Source organism: Neophocaena asiaeorientalis, unplaced genomic scaffold (genome assembly GCF_003031525.2).
Source record: "Neophocaena asiaeorientalis asiaeorientalis breed wild unplaced genomic scaffold, Neophocaena_asiaeorientalis_V1.1 scaffold317, whole genome shotgun sequence".
Lineage (NCBI taxonomy): Eukaryota > Metazoa > Chordata > Mammalia > Artiodactyla > Phocoenidae > Neophocaena > Neophocaena asiaeorientalis.
Window position 1 is genome coordinate 4,391,052 of NW_020173114.1, and position 27,103 is coordinate 4,418,154.

The 27,103-nt window shown below is 38.0% G+C and overlaps 1 protein-coding gene across 1 annotated transcript; it reads left to right on the top strand.

Annotated features, from left to right (window-relative positions):
• Positions 1 to 433: 433 nt before the first annotated feature.
• On the top strand, positions 434 to 25,237 carry EPHX4 (epoxide hydrolase 4). The gene is made up of 7 exons (XM_024743629.1): positions 434 to 770; positions 3,651 to 3,736; positions 10,866 to 11,023; positions 13,065 to 13,193; positions 16,759 to 16,862; positions 21,700 to 21,848; positions 24,571 to 25,237. The coding sequence occupies exons 1-7, from the start codon at positions 540 to 542 to the stop codon at positions 24,812 to 24,814; spliced, it is 1,101 nt and encodes a 366-aa protein (XP_024599397.1). The 5' UTR covers positions 434 to 539; the 3' UTR covers positions 24,815 to 25,237.
• The last annotated feature ends 1,866 nt before the right edge of the window (positions 25,238 to 27,103 follow it).

The window sequence follows — 27,103 nt, forward strand, 5'->3', positions numbered from 1 at the left end:
ATGTCTGTCAGGTAGTATGAAAATTGTTTACTGCTCCTCCTCCACGCGCCCCATAATTCCATGATCCAGAAAAAGGCCTAATTGAGGACAAGGGGAGGACTTGAACACTGGTCAAAATGAGTGGCTCTTCCGTCCACAGTACCTAGGATGATTTGGGAAAGTCTCACCCTCATTTTCCGCACATTTTACCAATTCTGAAATGGGATTTTACTCTGCGGAGGAAGGCCGGGTCTCCACCCTTGTCTACCTAGTCCGGGGCGGACGTCGCAGCGTAGTGGGTCTGCGACGCGGCGCTCCGGCGCTGGGCGCAGTGGCCGCAAGAGTTCACCGTGAGTGCGGGAGCCCGGGGCTGTGACACCGGACCCGCGCCAGGCACGGACGCCCGGAGGCCCGCGGGGAGGCGCGCGCGGAGCCGGCTACCGCGGACCGGCTGGAGGGGCTGACGCGCCGCCGCGCTTCAGTCTCGCTCCTAGCCGGAGTGCGCGCCGCTGCTCTCCGCGCCTCGGAAGTGCAGCGGACCCCGCCGTTGCCGCCGCCCGATGGCGAGGCTGCGGGATTGCCTCCCCCGCCTGATGGTCACGATCCGGTCCCTGCTCTTCTGGTCCCTGGTCTACTGCTACTGCGGGCTCTGCGCTTCCGTCTACCTGCTCAAACTTTTGTGGAGCATCGGCAAGGGACCCACGCAGACCTTCCGGAGGGTCGCCCGGGAACACCCTCCAGCGTGCTTGAACGACCCCTCTTTGGGTACCCACTGCTACGTGCGGATCAAGGTGAAGGCCGGCGCGGGCCCGGCGCTATCGCGAGGGAACGTGACGACTGTGAGAGCAGAGGGCGCCGGGCTGATCCTTGCATGACTCCAGGCCCAGCGTCCCCTAGTGTTTTCGGGGCTCGCAGGGCATGCGGCGGGGACGGGGAAGGTTCCAAGGGGATGCAAGAAGGGCAAGGTGTCGCGGGAGAAGGTCGGGATTGTGTGTCTTTACGGTCCCTGTTTGTTGCGTGCGTGCGTGTGTGTGTGTGTGTGTGTGTGTGTAAGACAGACAGAGAGAGAAGGTTATGTGGAATTTCTCTAATAATCTGGGTCCTATTATATTACTGTCCCCTCCTCCTCCACCACAACAACCCAGAATAATTCTGCTCCCTCTCCTCCTGTAAGGGGAAGCTGTCGTCTGTCACCTCTTTGCCCTTTAGAGCTCAGATAAACTGTAGGGGATTGTTACTGGTGGCGCCCTACTGTCTCAGGAGGCTGTCCTCGTCCAAATTTTAGAGATTGAAAGAGTAAATAGAATAAGTCATTGGAAATCAGGAGTTTATTCAGATCAGCAGAATGGAGCATTCACAGATGACCTAAGCAACATGAAACAATAAATAAATTGTGTACGTTTGTGGGGAAGGAAGCAGACTTATGGTGCCGGAGACGAAAGGAATGGCACAAAAAGTAAATGTCAACTATGCATGCAGACTCTAATTGTCCGTGCTTGTCCCAAGCTTTCTTACAGCCCTCGGATATTCTATTTCCCGAGGCTCCAGGTGGTGAAGGGAGATGGCTTCTTGAAATGCACCCTGCAGTCTGACTCGCAGGCCTTTCAAAAATAGCCTACGTGAAAGGATATTTTTGTCACCAGGTCTGGGATTCCTATTAGGAACTAGATTGCCCAGCAGCTGAAGTTCAGAAAACCAAGGGGCATGTCTTTCTTACACTTATTCAGCCTGGAGTTGATATGAGAATTTAAATGAGTTAATATGTGTAAAAACAAATGAACGAAACCAAAAAACTTAGAACAGTGCCTTGCACATAGTAAGTGAAATGAAGTATTTATTCACTAAATCCAATCAAGTGCCCACAACCTTTCAGCTTCCAAGACTCACCACCAATAAAAGAAGTTATTGAACTTCTGGGAAAGCATTCAGCAGTGGAGGGCAGGGCTTCCCTGGTAGTGCAGTGGTTAAGAATCTGCCTGCCAATGCAGGGGACACGGGTTCAAGCCCTGGTCCAGAAAGGTCCCACATGCCACAGAGCAACTAAGCCCGTGTGCCACAACTACTGAGCCTGTGCTCTAGAACCCCTGAGCCACAACTACTGAAGCCCCTGCACCTAGAGCCCGTGCTCCGCAACAAGAGAAGCCACCACAATGGGAAGCCCGCACACCGCAACCAGAGAAAGCCCACACACTGCACAGAAGAGTAGCCCCTGCTCACCGAAACCAGAGAAAGCCCGTGCGCAGCAATAAAGACCCAACGCAGCCAAAAATAAATAAATAAATATTTTAAAAAAGGAAAAGCAGTTGCAGGCAAAGTCAGAGTTGTTATCTTCATCCTACCTGAAGGGGAAAAGCAGTTTAAGAATCATCTGGAATTCCTCATAATGCACTTTTTCTGACTCTGGCCACCTAAAGAGTTTCCCCAGAGACATAGAACCAAGGAGGGGAAAGAGCATTGTCCTGGGTGGCAGGACAAGATGGAGGTTCTAGTCATAGCCCTGCCCCCAACCACCTTTACGACCTGTGCTAACATCTTTGGACCTCAGTTTCTAACTCTGCAAAAATGATAGGGTTGAACTATATGACCTTTAAGATTTTTTTCACATCTGGAAACCCAATTGCTTGGGTTATCTGATAAAAAACCCAGTCTCTGGGTTTTGGGTCTTGGTTTTTTTCTTCACTTCCTTCTGAGTTTTTGTTTTTCTTTCTTGCTTTTTCCTCCACTTTCCTCTTTTCTGTTTGCTTTGTATTTGCTGTATTCCTGTCTCATTCCCATGATTTTTGTTTTCCTTGGGCAGTTTTGTCTCCCATATGCAGAGTGAAGGCTTGAGCACTCAGATCATTCGGCTGTTAGAAATACACTGATATGGGGGCTTCCGTGGTGGCACAGTGGTTGAGAATCCGCCTGCCATTGCAGGGCACACGGGTTCCATCCCTGGTCCAGGAAGATCCCACAACCACGGAGCAGCTAAGCCCGTGCGCCACAACTACTGACCCTGCATGCCGCAACTACTGAAGCCTGTGCGCCTAGAGCCCATGCTCCGAAACAAGAGAAGCCACCACAATGAGAAGCCAGCGCACAGCAACAAAGACCCAACACACCCAAAATTAAATAAATTAATTAAAAAAAAAAAAGAAATACACTGATGTGACATGAGGAGCAGGCAGCCAGGGGAACTGTACGTGCAACCTCAACAGAAAATACTAACGTGGGAAGGAGAGAACTAAAAATAAGGAAAGGTGGTGTGAATTATGTAACTGATGGCACAGCTCTTGATGGGCAAGCTGAGAAAAGTACATGAGTAGGAGGTAAATATGGCAGGAATATAAATGCAGATCAGAATTATTTACATGTTCTGCAGAATTTGAGTGCGATGAAATGTGACACATCAGTAAGAAAATTGTGACTGTTTCAGAAGCTCATAATATATAAATTGACCTTGTAAATAGAAGGAGAAGGGAATGTTGACAAAAGTGAATCATTCAATTTACCCTGTTAATAAATCATGGTTATTTTTTTCTTTTTGAAAATTAATATACTTATTTTATTTCTTTATATTAAAAATAATGCAAGTGAATTTTTTTTAACGGCATGGAAATACTAAATGTACTACTTTTTACAGTCAACACAAAACATCACTGAAATTTCATGCCCTCTATTTCGTACTGCAGGATTCGGGGTTAAGATTTCATTATGTTGCCGCTGGAGAAAGAGGCAAACCACTTATGCTGCTGCTTCATGGATTTCCAGAATTCTGGTAAACTTACCAACTAACTTCTTCTTTTGCACTAAAGACTCGGCTTATCATAGAGTCATTTTCTTATAATGACTTTTAATAGACCCCATGCTATGATCAAGTACTGGTCTAGAGTTATTATTCCTAAATGTTCCTCAATCACAGGAATGGTGTTCCTCCTGTTTTAAAGAAACGTGCATATTATCATCCTAAATTTTTTTTTGATAATTAAAAGAAGTATCATTTAGTGTTTCAAATTTCTGAATAGTCAGTTACAAAACAGTTTTTATAGTACCTAAGGCGGACAAAATACAACATTGGATAGAAAAGGAGATTTGCAAGAAACCAAAGAATTAGAGTGCCTGTTACCTGGCAGCTTTTGGTGAGACTTGGGGTGAGGGAAAGGCAGAGGGAGAAGGGGGCTCATGGAATCTGAAAAGTAACTCTTTCCTGTGCACATAGTAACAGGCTCAGATGAATGCAGGACAAATTAAGGATTGGAATATTTCACGTTGAGAAGAAAACCTATAGCCAAAAATACACAGTTGCTAGTTACCTAGAAGAAAATGTTCTGTTCTCCTTTGAACCCCACAGAGCCAAGTAAGTACAGATGAAACATCACATGATTAAACTTTAAAAAAATGAATATCTTTTTAAAAGATGGTACATATCAAGGTGGTAAAAAGAAAATCATATTTTTGATAGCTCAAGGCTATGATCTTGAGATGGCTAAATGGACCAAAAAAAATCATATTCTCTGAACTGACTCAAATGTAGAATATATGGTATGTTTTTAAAGTTCTGGGACAACGCCCTGTCCCTAAATGTCTCCCTTACTTTCGCTCTTAACACCTAGAATTCCACCATTACATATTCCTCACTTCCTTTAGAGTTTTAAAGATTTTGGGTCATCCAAAGTCCTAATTTAAAATACATCTAGCTGTAAAAGAGACATTACCTTTATACACTTTAGTTAATACTTTTCAAATGAAAGGGGCTTTATTAATAAATGCATTGAGATTGCTAGCGCACTAGGAAGTATTAGGCATCGAAGAAAAGAATGGAGAATGGCAAAAACCCATCTAGCTAATCATTTTCCCAGAGCAAAAAGTCTATGACCTGACTGGCTCACAAGTAAAATGTTAGTCTGCAGCGTTAGTCAGATCTGCGTAAAGTAACATGGGCAGTGAATTCTGGCTCAGCCACTTAATTGCTGCAGGACCCTGCACAATCTACAAGAATCTTGCAGAGTTGTGGGGATAAAGGGAGTCAAAATATGTGAAAGGCCGTTCCCATGGCCCCAGTGAATACTCAATAAATGTTCATTTTCTTCCTTCATTCCCATTCACTCAGTGTGGAGATCCATGTGCCACCACTAGCATCCTCAATGCATTTATTAATAAAGTCCCTTTCACTCATAAAGTATTACTAAAGTGTATTAAGGTAATACCTCTTTCAGAGCTAGAGCCTTTTTAAATCAGGGCTATGGATGACACAAAATCTTTAAAACTCTGAAGTAGGTGAGGAATATGTAATGGTGGAACTGCAGGTTAAGAGTGAAAGAAAGTAAGGGAGAAATTTGGGGACAGAGCATCATCCCAGACCTTTAAAAAATAAGTTCCTGATTCTGCTGATGATAGTTAATACTTCCTGAGCATTTACTATGTGCCTGGCACTCTTCTGAGTGTCACAGCTACCCTTCTGCAATTGGCAGTGCCAGAAAGTAAGGTATACCTTCTTAAACTTCAGAGCTGACCTCTGCTCTAATATATCCTTGGTATATAGGAATGATAATGATCTGATAACATACATGGATTTTTACCTTTCAAATTTCACACCTTATAGAAAAATTCAAAAGTTAAACAACAATGTAAGTATACCTTACTTTAACATTTTAAATCATCATTCTATATAAAATTCATGATCTGAGTGGGGAGACTTAACTTTTTAGAAAGAAAAGATTTAAAGGCTCTTCTCTTTCTGTACCTCATACCAACCCCGATACTTGTCCGTGCTCTTTTTCCTCCTGGAACGTCACTTCTTTATATGTGGAAGATACAGATGAACCTGCAACCACTTCAGCTACTTGGTAATTGTTCTGAGGAGCCCCAGAAAATAGCAGTGATACCCATTTAATATAGGACAGTAGATGCTCTGTGTCATATTTTAAGAAATGATACTTTTGCACATTTTTCACAGCATTGTCCCTTTATTTACTCTTCATGAGACCCCTTTTGCAAAACAGAAATGTCTGGTGATTCTTGTCCATGTCCTAGAATCTTCAGTGGATAGGACAGCCTAGGAGGGGGCCCAACACCAGTCACTGGACATCAGACCCATTTTCTCCAGCAAAATCAAGTCTTGGCTTTGTCCAAAAGGGTTATTGAGACGAATGGTTTAGTTTTGAAAAAACTCCTAGAGATATTTTTACTTTGAAGAGCATATATTAGGAAATATACGCAGATCATGGGAATGAGTCCCCTTCTGTTCACCAAATGTACTATTTGTTACTCCAGCAAGAGGCTTGCTATAATTTAAAACAACAATAACAGCAAACCCTGAAAACTGAGTTACTCAAATAGACCATATTGAATTCACTGAACTTTGCTAGCCATTAATCTGAAAGCTACCTGGTTGTTCAGGGAGATTCCTAGAGCAACCACATGGAGATTGCTGTTAATCAAAAACTTCTATTTGAGTGTGTCCTACCCTAAACCAAGACCTCTATGTTGACACTTACTCTGTCTTTCCTTCCAAATTACCACTATTCCCCATTATACAATCTAGTCAATTCCATTCATGTGCTCCATTCAGGAAAAAGTCAATTTGAATCAGAATTTAGGATAAAGCTGTTTTGATTAAGCCACTTCAAGTCTCTCTCTCTTGAACTTCCCCTTTTCTTTTTCCAAAAACCCCTTCTCTTGCACTTCTCCCCTTTTTAAGAGCCAAAAAACTTTATCTGGCACTTCAAACCGATTTCAATTTACATTATAAATATAAATATTATTCCTCTATCAATCAAGTTTTGCCTAAATACACATGAATTTATAAGCTTCGTTGTAGATCAGGTAGGCCAGATTATTTGGTACAGTGAAAACAAAATAATCATAAATTGGCAATGTGTGTAAAAGTGCTTTTTAAACAGAGAAGTACTATACAAATGTAATGTATTATTTGCATTTATCATCGTTAACTAAGAATAATTGTTGAGAATTGGTGACATTTAATGTATACTATTAGATGTTACACAGAAACAATAAAATTCTGTCTTCTTTCTTAAAATATAAAGGAAACATCAAACAATATACACATCTATGAGAACTTTAGCTAAATTAGCCCAAAATAAGGCTGTTTGTCAAAGATGGTTTTTCTCCCCCTCTATCTCCACCTCAATTTGCATTGCTTTTAAAAATATTCTGAGCTGATGCAGGCAATCTCTGGCAATACACCAGCTGTATGGGACGCATTCGTCATTACTCAAGTGAGGGCTCGTCATCCATACAGCTGAGCAGAATCTGATGACTGCAACTTTTTCTCTTGTGAAGGGGAAGAGGGTATTCTACATTTCAAAGAGGCTAGCCTGGTAAACCAGGGGTCCTCCTTATGTTAGAATAATAACTAAGAAAGAGGTTGCTTTTTTTGAAGTGTCCTCTGCTATTACCTAAAGCTACCAGAGGGGGGAAAAACCAATGTGGATGAAAATAGCTAGATTTGTTTATTTATAATATTGTCAGGAGTTACTGATTTTGCAGTATGTTTCATTCCTCTATCAAGGGGGCTGTTTTGTTTTATTCATGTGAATGACATACCCATCAATCTATCGCTGGGGTGATTTCTTCTTCAGTTTACAGTTAATGTATAAATCAAATATGATTTATTTATGAACTCTAGGAAGATTGCATTTAAAATTTATTTTGTACTTTATTAAGATAGCAGTTGCAATCCTTAAACATTCTTAGAAATGTTTAAGATATTGTTTGGCTCCACTCATTGACAATAGCAATAGCTGAATTTATTTGGAAGGCAATTTAAATTATTAATAAGGTAATGACGTGCGGGTATTATGTTTGCATAATCTCTAATACATTAAATGTAAAATGTTACAGGATTGTACACATTTTTTTGAGTCAAATTTCTACCTTGAAATCTCTAATTAAATGAATTCTAAGTGAAGACACAAGTATTTAAGATATTAAAAACAATGCACATTTTAATAGAAATTGAGTATAAATTCCCCAACAGGAATCTGGGAACTTTAGTTCAAGGTCGTCTCAAGGTTTGAACTGAGACAGAGTTTTATGGAACAACTGTTATTTCTAGCACTATCATAATTCAGTGCTTTCATTTGTTCATTGTTTTACTCAGTCAACAAATCTCTATTGAGCACCTACATGTCTACCAGATAATTCAGGCTCACCATCAAATGGAAGTGCCAGGCACCAACAGACTAGTGTCTAGTACACTTGTCTGTACACTCTTCCCAGTGCACTGAAGAGTGTACAGACAAGTGGGAGAGTATGGAAGGGGCCAACCAACCCACCTGTGAAGGAGGGAGACTGGGAAGTCTCCTGGAAGAGGAGGTGCCCAGCATGAGGAGTTCAATGAGGGGTGAAGGACAGGGATTGTGGGGAGTAAGGGAATGATGGGGAGGGATGATGTTTCAGACAAGGAGATTATATAAACAAAGTCATAAAGACAAAACCCATGTTTATTCACTGCAAGTAGATAAGTGCCGCAGAGGCAGCATAGCATGGGCTCTCAGGCCAGACCACCTGGGTTTGAATCCTGGCTCTGCTGTTTGCTAAATCTGTGACCTTCAGCACATCCAGGAACCAGTCTGTGCCTCTGTGTCTTCATCTGTAAAATGGGGATAATAATAGTACCTACTTCATAGTACTGCCTTGAAGATCAACATCCCTATGTGTGAAGCACTTAGAATTGTGCCTGGCATGTAGTAAAACTGATATAGATGTTAGTTCTTTTTATTATATAGCAAATGACAGAGTATAAAGTAGTCAGGCTGGAAGATCGGGCAAGTCAAATCTTGGAGGTTTTGTCTGCCAGAATAACATGCTTGGGCTTCACATTATGAGTAACAGAGAGTTAAGAAAAGCTGTTTAGCTGGGAAATGGCCTGAGAGAGTTTGTGGTTTTGCTAAACCACTCTGGTTTGTAGAAGACAGAGCCAAGGGGAATGAAATGGACACAGACCAATCGATAGGCTGCTGTGTTAATGGAGGCCTGAATGAAGGTAATGATAGCAGGGATGGACAGGAAAAGTGATTAAATAAATAGTTAAGAGGTTAAATCTACTGAACTTTATTGATTGAGTATGAGGGATTATAAAGAGTGAAGAGTTGGGCTTCAGTTATGAAGACATAAAAATATCAATTCACAATGTTAAGTAAGGCTATGAGAAAATAATAAAATCATATGTACTGACAGATGAGTATCTTTAAGGAATGGAACTGCTTCATTTGTTTATTACAAACCAGAGACAAGATTATCAATATTGCTATGGCCTTGCTAAGAAAGACACTTTTTGTTGACACTTTCAAATCCATATTAATTGGCAATGCTTTTGCAGATTTTTACAAATTATAGGTATCCTAGTAATAGATCGAAGACTCTATCCATTCATAATTCCAAATTTGTATCTGACATCCTTCTTGATAATCTACCTGCTGATGTAAGGTGGTTGATTTGCTTCGTTGTTCTCATGGCTTTGTGTCGCTTCACACTGCAGTCCCCTTGCACTGTTGGTTTATAATCTCAGAGCACTCTGTTCACTTTCCTATTGTGCTCCAAAAATCTTTCCAGACAACAATCTCCCATTTGGTTTGTGTCAGATAATTTTGCACTGTGTTTTCATGGACAGATGTGCATGCAGATGCTTTTTGATAAATGCATATTTTGAGCTCCATAACATAGTGAGTCGCTTTGAAAAATCCATGTCTCTTTTTCTGTTTGTTATGCATAATGATTTTGCTTATTAGAAGATAATCTCATGGATCTCTGTATTTCAATTAATTCTGCAGTTTTATTATCAAGCTCAGGGGGAACACCTGGCCCAGCAGAAACTTCTAGGACTTGGCTGTCACTATGGCCATTCTAATTAGTCAGTTCCTGTGCCATTTTGGTTGTTAAATATTTTAAATATCACACTAGCTTATGCTGATGGTTCAGGATCTTCCCCCCAAGATTTTGTTTTAGCAAGTGGAGGTTTATCTTTTTTGTTTGTTTTTATTTTTGGCTGTGTTGGGTCTTCGTTGCTGTGTGCAGTCTTTCTCTAGTTGTGGCGAGCGGGGGACCCCCTGCATTGGCAGGTGGATTCTTAACCACTGCGCCACCAGGGAAGCCCAGAGGTTTATCTTAAGTAGTTGTTTTATTGGATTCTTTCCATGAAAATATTTTTTTAAATCGTCAGACATTTTCATCCATGAGTAACCCATTGTTATTACTAAAAACATTGAGTCCTATTTGACAGTGGACTAAGGTGAGTAAAACCTCCCTTCTAGGAAAATAAATTTTCATCTCACAAATTTTTTGAGAGAATCAAATGGTGCAGTATGCGGAAGCATTTATAGGTACAGACTCAGTGATAGTAGTGAGCATTATTTAAGAAAAGCTTAGAAAATTGACTTCTTAAATACATTTCTTAAGGTTTTAGTATCTGATATTTTGTAGTTTCTATAAACCCTGGCCCTTTGTTACACTTCACTGGACCTGGTTAAAAAAAATAATATAATTTTAATAAAGAACGTCAGTGCTTATTTCTCAAACAGTTCTTTTCTTTCCTGCCCACACACAGCTATATAACCTTTCTCAAAAACGAGGGGTTTCGGGCTTCCCTGGTGGCGCAGTGGTTAAGAGTCCGCCTGCCGATGCAGGGGACACGGGTTCGTGTCCCGGTCCAGGAGGATCCCACATGCCGTGGAGCGGCTGGGCCCGTGAGCCATGGCTGCTGGGCCTGTGTGTCCGGAGCCTGTGCTCCGCAGCGGGAGAGGCCACAACAGTGAGAGGCCCATGTACCGCAAAAAAAAAAAACAAAAAAAAAGAGGGGTTTCTTACAGCTTTCCACTTAGAAAATCTGTAATGTTATTCTTTGTATTAGTTGCTGCGGTATTTTTAACGTTTCTTATTTCCTGCAGGTATTCTTGGCGTCACCAACTAAGGGAATTTAAAAGTGAATATAGAGTTGTAGCGTTGGACTTGAGAGGCTATGGAGAAACAGATGCTCCCATTCATCGAGAAAATTATAAATTGGACTGTCTAATTACAGATATAAAGGATATTTTAGACTCTTTAGGTAGGTTTTAAAAAACAGTGTTAATTCTTTTTAAGGGACTAACATTCAACAAATTGTAAACTGATTACCTCATTTCTTCCATCTACCTGAGCTGTTCCCTAGATCCTGTCACCTTGGTTCATACAGCTCAAAATATTTATAGAGGTAACTTAAAATAACACAACCAGAATAACTATTCTGTCTACCAGCCAAAAGTGACTCTCAAAATTTGTTTTTAAAAAATTGACTTAATATATACTATCTATTATTTTCAGAACTAACTATTAGAAGTTTGATTCTTGTTCTCAAAAAATTTATTTCTTCAGAACCAACACCTAAATATTTATTTAAACATGTTGTAAGATGCAGAAACACTTGCATTATCTTTCTTGTATTGATCAGCTAGTGCCACAATAATATTGTGTAACAGACCACCCCAAACTCAGTGGCATACAGCCATAGGCATTCATTCCTGTGCTCCTGGACCTTCAGGTCAACTGTAGGCTGGACCCCCCTGGGTCTTTGCCTCAGGCTACAGGTCCAGCTGGGATTGGCTTCTCACTGTGAATGGGGCTGGAGCCCCAGCTAAAGCGGAGTAGCTATCTGTGGGAAGCTCTTCTGGCTATGGTTGAAGTGGCAAGAGGATGAGCCCAGCTGCAAAAGCATATTTCAAGTTTCTGGTCGCAGCTCATTGGTCAAAGCAAGTCATATGGCTGAGCCCCAAATCAAGTCATACACCCACCACGAAACCAAAGCAAATCACAGTGCCAAGTCTAACATCAAAGGGGTGGTGAAGGAACTTCCCTGGTGGTCCCGTGGTTAAGGCTCTGCACTTCCACTGCAGGGGGCACAGTTTGATCCCTGGTTGGGGAACTAAGATCCCGCTTGTCTTTCGGCATGGCCAGAAAGGGGGACTTCCCTGGTGGCACAGTGGTTAAGAATCCACCTGCCAATGCAGGGGACATGGGTTCAAGCCCTGACCCAGGAAGATCCCACATGCTGCAGAGCAACTAAGCCCATGCACCACAACTATTGAACCTGTGCTCTAGAGCCCATGAGCCACAACTACTGAGCCTGAGTGCCACAACTACTGAGCCCACGTGCCACAACTACTGAAACCTGAGTGCCTAGAGCCCGTGCTCCGCAACAAGAGAAGCCACCGCAATGAGAAGCCCACGCACCGCAACAAAGAGTAATCTCTGCTCACCGCAACTAGAGAAAGCCCGTGCACAGCAACGAAGACCCAACACAGCCAAAAATGAATAATAAATAAATAAATTTATTAATAAAAGGGGGGGGAGCAGTGAAGTATACTACCTCTATGGCAGTGGGGAGAGGGGAGGAGTAAATATTTTTTAACAATAATATAATATAATAATATAATATAATAATACACTATATCCCTTTTGACTAAAATCCAGCTGCTACCATCGATATGTTAACAGAGCCAGTATAGTGAGAAACCCATGAAATCAAATTAAAGACCCTTTTCTACAACAATCTAATGAGAACGTAGATCAGGTCAATATTCTTAGAGGGAAAAAATGGATGAGGTCTGGGGGTGTCAATGCAGTGTTGTAATTTACTATGATTACAGTAAAATAGACTCAGAGACACTGATTTCCGACAGCCATATTTCTTTCACATTTTGTGGTAATTCAGTCAAACTTGGCCTAAATTTGTCATCATGAAATTTTCCAGTTAAATCAATAATGTAATCTTGCTTATGACCTAATTATGTGTAGTCTTTACCATGGTTTTCCAAACTCAGGTTTATGTGACCAGAGCTGAACTATTTCCAATTTTTTTTTAAAGTATACATTCCCAAGAGAGATTCTGAGGCCTATAATGGATCCTGGGCATCTAAATTTTCTAAAAAGCTACCCTAGGTGATTCAGACATACAGGGTTTTGGAAACACCAAACTCAATGTCTGCACAAAGTGCATAATTAGGGTAGGAGAGTAGAAAGATTAGTTTTAGAAACATACCTATTTTATGTGCGGTAATGATGTACCCACCTGTTTCTTTTCAATGATGCCAACATTCATTTCTCAATTACAGGGTATAGCAAATGTGTTCTTATTGGCCATGACTGGGGAGGCATGATTGCTTGGCTAATTGCCATCTGTTATCCTGAAATGGTGATGAAGCTTATTGTTATTAACTTCCCTCATCCAAATGTATTTACAGGTGAGTTTAAATTTCCTTTAAGACATCTTTGATAGCGTGACAACTCACTATTGTCACTGACACGGATTAAAAACAGCAAAAGTTGATTAACATAATATTTTTTAATTAAATGACTAAAATATGATATTATCACATGACAATGTCAGCCATCTCAGCTTTAAATATTCCTGAAGAGTCACAGGAAGTGTTGCTTTATATTTGCTTGCATAATTTTATTTCTTTTTAGAAAACATTTTACCGCTAACTTAGGGAGAGTTAAAGAGTTAAAGGGAAAATGAAGTAACATTACTTTGACAGTAATGAATCTTGACAGCCTAGAAATAAATTTTCCTCTTGCCTGACTCCTTTGGCTGTCAGGAATGGCAGCATTCTTTAAAGCAGCAGTTCTCAAATTTTTGGTCTCCTTTATACTCCTAAAAATTATTAAAGACCCCATTGAGCATTTGTTTATATGGGTTATATCCATAAACATTCACTGTATTGGAAATTAAAAATGAGAATTTAAAAAATGTTTATGTATTAATTCATTTTTTAAAAATAATTAATCCAGTACATATTAGCAGAAACATTTTACTGAAAACTAGCTACATCTTCCAAAACAAAATTTTAGTGAGAGGAGTGTCATTGTTTTACATTTTTGCAAAGCTCTTTAACTTTTGGCTTAATAGAAGACAGCTGGATTCTCATATCTGTTTCTATATTCAATCTGTTGCAAATGCTTGAATTGAAGTATATGAAGAAATCTGGCCTCACACAGATTTGTAATTAGAAAAAGGGGGAGACTTTTAATAGTCTTTTCAAATAACTGCATACGTTCTCCTTTAATACTACACCAAACTCAAAAATTAGTTATTTCTTAAAGGTTAGTAACAATGTGGAATCTGATGTCATATTAATGAACTTTTTGTACTCTGTCACATTAAAATCCATTGGTCTCTCTAGCACTTTGAATGGATTTTTTCTACCTATGCATGATTTTGCAATCATCACGCATTGGAAGATATTGGTTCATTGAGTTATGCAGATCTTCCATAAGTTGACACATTTCATTATATGCTATCAAATCATGTTCATTAATATCACCCCAGTTTCATCAAAAAAGCCTTTGCAAAGCTGTCAAGCTCACAGTAGCAGACACAAGTTTCCAAAATTCTAATTTTCATTTGACATCTTGAACTTCATCTTTGACAACAAACACTGTTGATTGTTTTCCCTCAAGTGACAGGCTCACTTTGTTCATTTTCAAAAGACTATCTGTTAAATACCCAACCTGACTGATGATAGTCGTTCTCTCAAGTAAAAATGGTGTTCCAATAAAAATGCAGCTAATTCAACTTATCAGACAATTGCAGAAGTGCTTTTCCTCGAGACCATCATTGTATTTGGGTGTTCAACAGAACTGCCTTATTTTCTATTTCATCACAATGTTAAAAAGATGTATACAAAAAGGTATAAATTTAATAAAATTATAATTTTTGCTATTTCATCAAAGACATTCTTAAATGAAACCGCCACTTAATTTTATGTATCTATGTACTTGTTTGTTTACAGCAAGTGTGTGGTGGTGAAGAATACAATGACTGCTGGTATTGTTTAGTGTCACCGCCTTGATTGGTGCTCAGGCAGCAATGGCTTTATCTACTACTGCCTTTGTACCATCTGTGCAAATGTCGGCAAAATGAGAAAAGCTAATTGTATTGTTTTGAAATGATTTGACCATCTGTATCCTTTAAAAGGGTCTTAAGGATCCCCAGGGGTCCACATGGACTATGTTTTGAGAACCTCTGCTATAAAGAGAACCCTTAATCTTAAGAGTGATTAAAAACAAACAAACAAAAAAACCTGTGAACAATGGCTAGGCACACTTTTATTTGGTTTTGACAAAAATTATAATTTTGTCCTCTTTAACTACCCTTGTCAAATTTTCTGAGGTTCAGTACTGTCATGACCCACAGTAGCCCTCCAGGGAACAAAAAATTCAGAAAAACATATTTTTATTTCTTCCTCAAAATTAAAGTAGGTGAGGGAGACAGGGAACATGACTACAATAAATACTGTATAAGTATAAAAGTTAAATTTCAGATACATATTCAATTGTCCTATCTCAGCTGAGGTAATAGCATGGCTGCTTAGGAATCAAATATCAAACTGAGGTCCATCATATTTCTCTCAGTTGCATTAGTCAATAGAAGTTGTGCTACATGCTTGTTCAATTGATCAGGACCCTAGAGGAAATGTTATTTTGTTGGTGCTGCTATATGGACAAACTGTAATTGGTCATTTCAGTAAGAAAATACTTGGATATTTCTGGAACTATCTTATCAGTAATAGGTTCAACCCTAGTCAGGTCAATATGAAGTCTTCAAGTAATATGACTGTATTTTCCCTTAACTGTATTGATATCTCTTAATGCAGAGCTGAATAAATCTTATTCGATGATGACTTTACAAAAAGTATAGCACAACAGTGCTCCACTTACCTGAGAATCATAATTCTAAAAACTCCAACCATGCTGAGTACAGTTACACAGTTAGAAATAAGAAAAAAAAAATCACCTCTATAGCAAGGAAAATAAAAGTATAGTACACAATACACAACAAATATGTACATTTAATATATATGATCACATTACTCCCTAGTTTAAAACTTGTGTCTTCCCAAAACACTTAAAATCTTTATCATTCTGGCCTTACCTGACTGGGTTTCTGCGTTTTTTTCTAAAACTCATCTCATACCATCTCCCCCTCCTCATTCACTACACATCAGCCACACTGGCCTTCTTTCTGCTTCTTGAATGTGCCAAGCCCAGTACCTACTTTCTGTTCTTGATGCTCTTCCTAGATCTTTGCGTTCAAGGCTCATCCCACATCCCCGGAGAAACCTGTTCCACCACCTTTACTAAAGGATAGTCCCTCCACACCACCCAACCATTACTTTCAATCAGATTACCTTGTTTTATTTTCTTTATGGTATTTTTGCTAACTAAAATGATCTTTTAAGTATTCATTACTTATTTATTATGTATGTTCCTTATGAATGGGAACCTCTTTTCTCTTTTTCAATGCTAAATCCCCTCACACACAGTAGATATTCAAAGATTCATTGAATGGATGAATTTTCTCAATACATGAATGAATTTAAAGGAAAGGCTTTAGTTTCTGTTGAGGCCAAATGAATAAGATATTCAAATCAGCCTGTAAGGAAAATCTTTTCAACAGGGGAAAATTACTTCCCCATGTATCCTTAGGAAAAGTGTTTGGTCACTGATAATGACCTTGGAGAAAAGAGAGTGTTGTTTTGGGCTTCCTGTTCCTTTCTGAGTCAACATTTCATAAAGTAGAACTTTCCTTTTATTTAAAGTGCTTTAAGTATTTAAAATACCAAAAATATCCAAAATGAAATATAAGAACATAGAAATTGTTCCAAAGAGAAATATACAGAAGCCTTATTTGTAGATTCTTTTATGGGATCATCTCAAAGGTGAAATTGCTTTAAAAAGAAGTTATTTCAATAGTAAGTAATTCATACCTCTTGGATAAGATCTAACACGATATTTTAATTTCAGAATATATTTTACGACACCCTGCCCAGCTGTTCAAATCCAGCTATTATTATTTCTTCCAAATACCATGGTTCCCAGAATTTATGTTTTCCATAAATGATTTCAAGGTAAGTCAAACATGGTGATGGATGTTACAGACTTATTGTCTGTGATCATTTTGCAGTGTATACAAATATTGAATCAGTATGTTGTACGCTTGAAACCAATATAATGTTATATGTCAATTATACCTCAATTAAAAAAAGAAAGACTGGTGCCCAAGAGGATGACAAAATTAGGAGGTCAAAAATAAAACATAGACTGAAACACTAAAAACAAACAAAAAAAACCCCTAAGAAAACCGGTTCTGCTTATGTTGTTCTGATTTATTTTAAATAATCATTTATTGTACATCTGTTATGTGTTATGCACTGTTAGGCATTTCCTCCTATGCAAAAAAATAAGTCAAACAAATAATGTTAATGAGAAACATTTTAAATTAAAATCCATCTTTAAGAAAGAAAAACAGGGAATTCCTTGGTGGTCCAGGTGGTTAGGACTCCACCCTTCCACTGCAGAGGGTACGGGTTCAACCCCTGGTTGGGGAACTAAGATCCCAAAAGCCTTTCAGTGCTGCCAAAAAAAAAAAGGGAAAAGAAAAACAGACAAATGCTAAAACTTAATAAATGTTTCTAAGGCTTCATCGATAGGCTTACTTATTTTTACAGTCTCTATTCATATGTTTGAGTGCCTGGCTGTTAACTCAATTTTTTCTGAGAGCCTGTTCCCCTACAGGCATACTTCTTTCTAGAGAACATTCCATGGGGAGATGAAAGAATATGAATGCCAGGTAAGAGAATTTGACAACAGCAGAAGTGGAAGCCCTTGGGAGTAAACAAAACCCCCAAACAAAATTAAGCCTGCAGGTATTGGTGTACCATATACACTGGCACCAGGAATCATATGTAGTATCTATTTCTTCGAAGTTAATTAGTTGTTTCTTGTTTGTCCAGCATGATGTTAAATATTTAGGGAGGTTAAAAAAAGACATAATATTATTTTACCTGGAAATACTTCTGCATGTACCTCTGACAATAAGGACTATTTTAAAAAAAAGAACATAACTCCAATGCCATTATCAAAGCTAACAAAATGAACAACTTGTTAAAATCATTTAATGCCCATTCAAATTCTCTTAATTGTCTCAACTGTCTTTATGCACTTTATTTGTTTGAATCAGGAACCAAACAAGGTCTACATATTGTATTTGTTTGTTATGCCTTTTGAAATCTTTAACGGTTCTTTCCTTTTGTTTTTTACCATCACTTTTTTAAGAAGAAATTTGTTCATTTGCCCCGAGGAATGGTCCACATTTTGGATTCGACTGATTGCTTCATCATGGTGTTATTTAACTAGTTCTTCTAAGCCTTGTCTTTCCTACTTCATAGGTGCTACTGATCTAGAGGCTTGATTAGACTGAAGTTTAATTTGACACGAATATTTTATAGGTGGTTCTGTGTATTTCCTAATGCATCACATCAGGGAAGCACATAATGCCTAGTTGTCCCAGTTTTAGTAATGCTAACACTAACCAGTGGGCTCACAAATTGTCAGCCTATCCAAATTGCCTAACAACCAACCTTTCACCAAATAATTTTGGCATATCTTGATCGTCACTGCCTAGGTTCATTATTTCTTTAGAAAACAGTGATTTTTTAGTTCTATTGAGATGGCTAAAAAGCTCCTTCAGTTTTAAAGTAAAAATAAAAGACACGTTTTTCATTTTCACCAAGAGCTTTATTGAACCCTTTGGTTCCCCTACCTTCTGCCATTTTTCAGGCAACTTCTAAATTCCATCTTCCCAAAACTTTTTATCCTTTTGAGCAAAGAACTGTTCCGGGGGCCTTTTAACAGTCTTCCGGGGTATTGAAATTTTTTCCATTAAGAGAACTTTGTAAAGACCGAAATAAATGGAAATCTGAAGGTGCAGTGTCTGGTGAATGTGGCGGATGAATCAGAACTTCCCAGCCAAGCTGTAACAGTTTTTGCCTGGTCATCAAAGAAACATACGGCCTTGGTTATCCTGATGGAAGATTATGTGTTTTCTGTTGAGTAATTCCGGATGCTTTTTATTGAGTGCCACTTTCAGTTGGTCTAATTGGGAGCAGTACTTGTTGGAATTGATCATTTGGTCTTCCAGAAGGAGCTCATAATAGAGGATTCCCGTTCAATCCCACCATATACACAACATCACCTTCTTTGGATGAAGACCAGCCTTTGGTCTCTTCCATTCCACATTACTGTACAGTATCCACTTTTCATCGCCCGTCACAATTTGTTTTAAAAACGGAACAATTTTGTTACGTTTCTGTAGAGAATCGCATGCAGCAATACGATCAAGAAGGTTTTTTTTCGCCTAACTTATGTGGAACCCAAACATCACAGCGATTCACATAACCAAGGTGGTGCAGATGATTTTCAACGCTTGATTTAGATATTTAGAGTATGTCGGCTATCTCCTGCGTGGTATAACATTTATTGCTCTCAATTAATTTCTCAATTTGATCACTATCAACTTCAACTGGTCTACCCGACCATGGAGCATCGTCCAGCGAGAAATCTCCAGCAAGAAACTTCTCAAACCACTTTTGCCACATTCGCTCAGTCACAGCACCTTCTCCATACACTACACAAATCCTTTTTTGAGTTTCAGTTGCGTTTTTACCTTTCTTGGAATAATAAAACATAATATGCCAGAAACGTTGCTTTTTTTCTTCATCTTCAATATTAAAATAGCTACACAAAAATTCACCAGTTTTGATAAGTTTTTTTTTTTTAATGCATGCTAGTATGACAGCAGTCACAATACAACAAAATTGTTTCGAATAAAGTTAAAGACAACTAAGTGCTACTAGAGCCATCTTATGGAAAAAACTGAACGAACTTTTTGGCCAACCCAATATTATTCTTTCTGCTTTTATTAACTGGAATTCATGTATAAAGAAGAATTTCCACATCTATATTTGGTTATTCTGAAATACAGTTCCCACAAGAATGGCAGGACAAATGCTTCATTATTTCCCTTTGTAAACAACTTCCGGAGTAGTGAATTGGTGCCCTAGAAACCTCCATTGATAACCAATGAGGGTTTTTTTTTCATATCATTATGAGCTCATGATTTTTAAAAATATATTTGATATTTATCAATTGATTACAGTCATTATTCTCTTTGATGCCCAAATTGTTGCAAGTGTGAACTCCTTCAGGTTGGCTCCTATGTCCTCTTGACACAGGAGCCCTTTAGTCAGGGATAGCTTGCTTCCTTAATGTCCTAAGTTCATCATTTTTTTCCTGTTCCAGATCTGGAATCAGTCATTTATTGAAGGAACTCTGGCTCCTATTAGTAGGAAATGGTATTTAGAGACCACAGTTTGGGTGTCAAGGTGATCATTGTTACTGAGTTTTCATTGCTTCTAGATCTTTCCATTGGACAGAATGTAGACATACATATTTTTTAGAAAAAAATTATGAGTTCTTAACAAAATCAAAAACAAAAATTATGAGTTCTTATTCACATTTCCAAAGCAAATTTAAGACGACAGGGTTTTCACTTAACTTCTATGACTTTATATAAAACATTATGTGGTTCTAAGTCAAAACTCTAAAACAAGGTACATTCAGAGAAGTTCACTTGTCTCTGTTTCCTCTGTTTCTCTGTCTCCATCTATTTCTTCTGTCTCCCATCGAAAACCATTTTGGTTAGTTTTGTTTCCTCTTTTTATTGTTTCTCTTTAAAAATATAAGCAAATATATATATATCTTTTCCTTCTCACACAAAAGATAACATACTATAAACACTATTTCTACCCTTGCTTTTTTTCCACTTAACAATATACCCTGCAGATGACTCCATCATCAGCATAGAGATTATCTCCATCCTCTCTTAGAGTACTAAGAACACATAATTCACCATCATGTATCTATACCATAGTTTATTCATCCAACCCCCCATAGACATTTGTTTCCATTCTTTTTTTTTTCTTAATTAAAAAAATTTTTTTTGGCTGTGCTGCACCATGGGGCATGAGGGATCCTAGTTCCCCAACCAGGTATCGAACCTGTGCCCCCTGCAGTGGAAGCACAGAGTCTCAACCACTGGACTGCCAGGGAAGTCCTCCATTCTTTTTCTATTACAAATGATGTTTCAATGAATCACCTCCTGCACATGTCTTTTCATATTTTTGCAAGGGTGTTTTGGGGTTGAGGGATCTAATTTTAAACAAGAATCCCAATAATTCTGATTCAGGTGATTTAGAGACACACTTCAAGAAATGCTGGTATAGAGCAGTATTTTTCAAATTGTAGGTGGAGACCCATTAGTGAGTCGTGAAATAAGTTTTGCAATTCAGTAAAGTGGCTTGCAATTTGAGTTTTTAAAAATAAAGTAAAACAGAATTGAAAATATCATTACATGCTGTAATAAGTGTAAGGCCTATTTCTTTAAACTTTTGTTTCAGAAATATATATGTAGAGATATGAACTGGATCATGATGTAAAATGTGTTTGTTACTCTAGGTTGTGATCAAAAGAAGTTCAAACAATTTAGGGGGAGGTGTGTGGATTGGTTGTCAGTAAATAGATAAACTGTTAACTGGAATATCAGGCTTTAGAGCAGGGATAGTACTTGAGCTCAACCTTCTAGAATGTGAAGAGACACCAAGAAGACAGGATACTTTTCATAAGGGTGAAGTGTCCATGGGGGATTAAAAGGGAATAATATCAAAAATAAAGCCAGGAAAGCAGAAATATATAAAATGTGCTTGTAAACAATGAGGTCTCCAACCTGGCTAGAGCAGAAACTGGGAGCTATCACTACACACTGACCATCATTCTCTTTCAAAAGCCAAATATTTAGTTACTATTAGGTAACTGAAAAGTTTTAATTATTCACTTCTCACTTATCAGGCTTTGAAACATCTGTTTACTAGTCACAGCACTGGCATTGGAAGAAAAGGATGTCGATTAACAGCAGAAGATCTTGAAGCTTATATTTATGTTTTTTCTCAACCTGGAGCATTAAATGGTCCAATTAACCATTACCGAAATATCTTCAGGTCAGTATAATTTGTTCTTTTTAACTAAACAAAATATTCATTCCATACAGAGCCAATATTTGATTTTTGTTAACATCTTTATTGGAGTATAATGGCATTACAATGGTGTGTTAGTTTCTGCTATATAACAAAGTGAATCAGCTATACATATACATATATCCCCATATCTCCTCCCTCTTGTGTCTCCCTCCCACCCTCCATATCCCACCCCTCTAGGTGGTCACAAAGCACGGAGCTGATCTCCCTGTGCTATGTGGCTGCTTCCCACTAGCTATCTATTTTACATTTGGTAGTGTACATATGTCCATGCCACTCTCTCACTTCGTCCCAGCTTACCCTTCCCCCTCCCCGTGTCCTCAAGTCCATTCTCTATATCTGTGTCTTTACTCTTGTCCTGCCCTTAGGTTCTTCAGAACTATATTTACTGATTATTTTTAATGAGAATTATTTTATCAAGTATTTTCCATTAAGTTATTTAGCTGAGTATACTAAAACCTACTCTCTTAAAATATTTAATGTTTTTCTTTGTTTTATTTATTTATACTGTAGTATAATTGACATATAGCATTATACTGGTTTCAGGTGTACAACATAATGATTTGATATTGTATGTATTGCAAAATAATCACCACAGTAAGTCTAGTTAATCATCTGTCACCATACATAGTTATAATTTTTTTTCTTGGGATGAGAACTTTTAAGATCTACTCTCTTAGCAACTTTCAAATATGTAATACAGTATTAACTACAGTCACCTATCTGTACATACTTTGTTTTATCTGTAACTTATGTTTCATGTGATATTTAACAATTTGAAACCTCAGGACCAGAGAATATGCTCTTCTTTTAATTTTCTGAAAACTCCTCCCTTTTACCCTCAATTCGATCTGGTGAAGAATTTATATTCCTCTTTACTTTTTCACTAATAGTACTTTTAATAGGGACTAATAGTCCCCTTTCCTTACTGATTCAACTATTACATGCTCACATGTTGTTAAATATGCAGGTAACTATTAGAAAATGTTTTGTTTTGGAACACTTTATGAGCACCAGAATTTAAGTGACTTGCAAGTTTGTATAGCAATCCATGTATCAATAATTAAGTATAGATATTTTTTATATCAGTTTACCCATTCACCAAGAACTTAATTTTTAGGAGCATTAGAACCAAATGATGGCCACTTGCATGGGAATCAAAAGTTAAGACCTTGGTGGACATATGTGATATCCTTCATATTCCAGCAGCATCTTATCAACCCCAAGTAGCCACAAGTCAAGCTTTTTTGTAACTAGCAAAAATGTAATTCAGTGCTGGAGAGTGTCTAGTTAGATGTTCCTTCTTATTCTTAGTTAACAGGGGTGTAATTAATACCATCCCGCCTTTCTGAAAAACAGCTTAGCAGAAGTTGTCAAAAGCTTTAAAAATATGTATCCTCTTCAGCTCAGGAATTCCACTTCCAGGGCTCTAGCCCAAAGAAGTTATCTGAAATGCCAACGAAGATTTGGGCACAAAATGCTAATTGCAGCATCACTTAAAACATCCCCAGGCTTCCCTGGTGGCGCAGTGGTTGAGAGTCCACCTGCCGATGCAGGGCACACGGGTTCGTGCCCCGGTCCGGGAAGATCCCACATGCCGCGGAGCGGCTGGGCCCGTGAGCCACAGCCACTGAGCCTGCGGGTCCGGAGCCTGTGCTCCGCAACGGGAGAGGCCACAACAGTGAGAGGCCCGCGTACCGCAAAAAAACCCCAAAAAAACCAAACAAACATCCCCTTCTTTTAAGTGATGCTATAATCTAAATATCCAGTTATACAGGAACAGTCATTTATGGGTTATTATGCCATAAAATAGTATGTTTTACAATTATTTTTGAAAAACTATATGAAACAAGAAAGTTATTATAATTTAATATGAAATTTGCATGTGTATACTGTGTATAAACTGTGTATATTTACTGCATTGTACTTATGGTTTCAACGATATGCATAGAAAATGACCATTTTTTAATGATTGAATTATGCATGATTTTCTTCTTTATACTTTTCTGTATTTAAAAAATACACAATAAAAACTTTATATTTTGAAAAGAAACTTCTTGCGAAATAAATATAGTATCATGTAGTATTAAGGCTCATTCCGTATATATTTTCTGACTTTTCAGTTCCAATTTTCACATAAAATGCATTAGATTATCCAACAAATAATTGAAATACGTTTAAATAGTAACACTGTTTAAAGCTCCCTTTCATCACACTATTCAGAAATCTGTTATCTTTTGGAAGCAAATTATTCTTCATAGTGATGAATTTCATATTTAATTTATAGCCTGCATTGTAAGTTTTGCATGGCTGATCCAATTACAACTTTTATCTGGCCCTTTCTTAAATAGACCATTAATTTTTTTATTGTACAGATTGATTGCCTAATGCAGTGTTTCTCAACCATTTTGTTTGTCATCACCTCCCTTCAGAGCCTTTTTAGGCATTTTTTTTTCCTAATTGCCCCCCACCCCATGAAATTTTAATATCTGTTTATGTACTGTGTGTATACTCATGGTTTACATATAAAAAGCATAATTTTTTTTCACTCTCCCAAAAACAAATTTTCATCCCTTTGGTGGTGATATTGCCCTCCTTAAAAATCTGTGGCCTAAAGAAACATTTTGGGGGAATGTTATTTTAATGTTTACAGTGAGTCTCAAGCCCACGTGTTTTGTTTTTATAGCTGCCTGCCTCTCAAGCATCACATGGTGATCACTCCAACACTACTACTGTGGGGAGAGAAAGACGCATTTATGGAGGCTGAGATGGCTGAAGGCACGAAGATTTACGTTAAGAACTATTTCAGGCTAACTATTTTGTCAGAGGCCAGTCACGGGCTCCAGCAAGAGCAACCTGACATAGTGAACAAATTGATATGGACATTTCTAAAAGAAGAAACAAGGAGAAAAGACTGGCTTTTTCTGTGACGAGTCTGTAATGAAATCTCTAAATAATTTTTTAAAATTGTTCATCAACTTCTTTAAGCTTCATTAGGAAAAATTGTTTTAATATGCTTTATCATAAATAAATATCCTGACAAATGACATCAAGAAAAATCTGAGAACGTGTGAGCTTGTAACATAATGTTGGTTTTTTTCTTGTTGTATTTTGCACAGAAAAGCATCTGCCTTAAAATGTACACACTTGTACAAAAAGGAAGTTGGAGAAAGTGGCTCAGTTTTGGTTTTTCGTGTTATTTACCCTGTTAATATATGGTGCCTTTTACAAATGTATATTAAAGATTAGCTGTGCCATATTAAAAGGCAAAACTGCAATGGTATAAATTTTTATTTTATTGTTCCAAAGTTCTTTTTACTATTTTTTAACCGTTAAAAAATTCTATTATCAAATCTCTTGGATTTATAGTATATTTATTAGTTTGAAGGCAGATATGACAAGATGAATGTGCATCTTAAAATAGGCCATAAATACTACTTACACTGGGAAGAGTAACAAAAGAGGATATGAAGATTCTATATATACATATATATTTATTAAGCATTGTAGGGAAGCACATCCGTTAAATTACTTGCCTTAATTCTTCAGCTAAATTGGTGAGAGATTTAGAAAAAAGATCAAAATGTGCTTTTGCCCCATTTAATGCAACAAGGATTGAATACTGTACTTCCTATGTGCACTAGAATCTAAGCTCCACAGGGCAGAGATTTTTGCTTTATTAACTGACATATATCCAGCATCTAGAATAAGAGCCTGACTCATTGTGGGAACTCAAATATTTGCTAAATGAATAAATAATAGATTTGATACACTGCTAGGCACTGTGCGGGAAATATGAAAGAAAGATGACATGGTAATGTTGATCTTTCCCTTAAGAACCATATACAGAATGCAGTTAAATCAAACAAGGGTTCAAAAGTATTAATGAGCCTTACAGATTAGAGTGGGAAGGGAACTCCCCGGCAGTCCAGTGGTTAGGACACAGCCCTTTCACTGCTGGGCCCAGGTTCAATCCCTGGTCAGGGAACTAAGATCCCACAAGCCGCACGGCGTGGCCAAAAAAAAAAAAAAAAAAAAAAAAAAGGCAGGAAGAATTACAGAATAGAGGATGAGACCAACTCAAGGGATTACTACTCATTCTCTTGGGTTGCTCTCATCTGGCATGGGAGACAACCAGTAACACTGCCAAATCATGGCTCCTTAAAGACTACAACTGTGTTCCCAAATAAAACTAAGCAGTGAAAGGAATGTTTCCCTCACTAAGCATAGTTCTGACAGTGACAGAAGAAAGTGGAATGTCCCTAAGAATTCTCATCATTGTATCCTAGCAACGTGTATTTACCAATAAAAGCCCAGTTTTCTATGTACATTGTACTTGTGCTTCATAACATCTCAAGGTAGGGAGTATCACCACTTTACAGATGTGAAAATGAGATTGGCCAGTGCCCACAGTACAAGGGTTGGAACCAGGATCTGACCTAGATCCATCTGGTTGTAAAGCCCATAATCTTTCCACTTAGATCACATTCTGTTTAACCGGCTTTGGTATCCACACTGCTCTTTCTGTTTTATGGGTAACCTGTTGTGTTCCAATAATTAGAAACATCTTTCAGAAACTTAAAATTTGACTTTTAATTCTGGAGGAATTTAAATTAGCAAACAGGAATATCTGATACAGCAAATGCTACAAGGTTTAGCAGAGAGCCTGGTTCACACCAACTTTAATTATGCTTCCCTCTTGATCGTTTTCAAAGGGCAGCAACAAAGGAAGGAACAAGACTTTATTGACCGTGTGTGGTGACACAATGAAGTAATCCTGACTTATTTTAATGAAAACGTGTTTCTGACAAAGGTGATTTTAAGGTTTCTTGTTGTTGTTACTTATGTCTGTTTGGAATGCTGACCAGTTCATCTGGACTAATATTAACAATACACATCAAAACGTGCCACAGCTAATCCTGGCCTATGATAATGGATGTATTCTAATTTTCTGTGGATGTAGAAGAGTACTTGTAACAGATATAAAGGCTCAAGGTTGCCATCAGTTAGACCTCTTAGCATAAAGAGATCCATTTGTAGGAAGAGTAAATGAATTTGACTTAGCAACTGTCAAAGCATCTCACTGTAAGTAAACTTGACTGGTAATGGCATTTAAATTAAAAAATTGTGATTAATAAATATTCATCTATTTAATTCATCCTTAGTAGGTATATAAATATGCTTAATGTAAATTTCAGAAATTATGTGAAAATAATTTA

Excerpts from the sequence above, each read along its gene's own strand:
- EPHX4 (XM_024743629.1), top strand. The coding sequence starts at position 540 with ATGGCGAGGCTGCGGGATTGCCTCCCCCGCCTGATGGTCACGATCCGG. Across the intron at positions 771-3,650 it reads ACTGCTACGTGCGGATCAAG|GATTCGGGGTTAAGATTTCA; the intron begins GTGAAGGCCGGC and ends TTCGTACTGCAG. Across the intron at positions 3,737-10,865 it reads CATGGATTTCCAGAATTCTG|GTATTCTTGGCGTCACCAAC; the intron begins GTAAACTTACCA and ends TATTTCCTGCAG.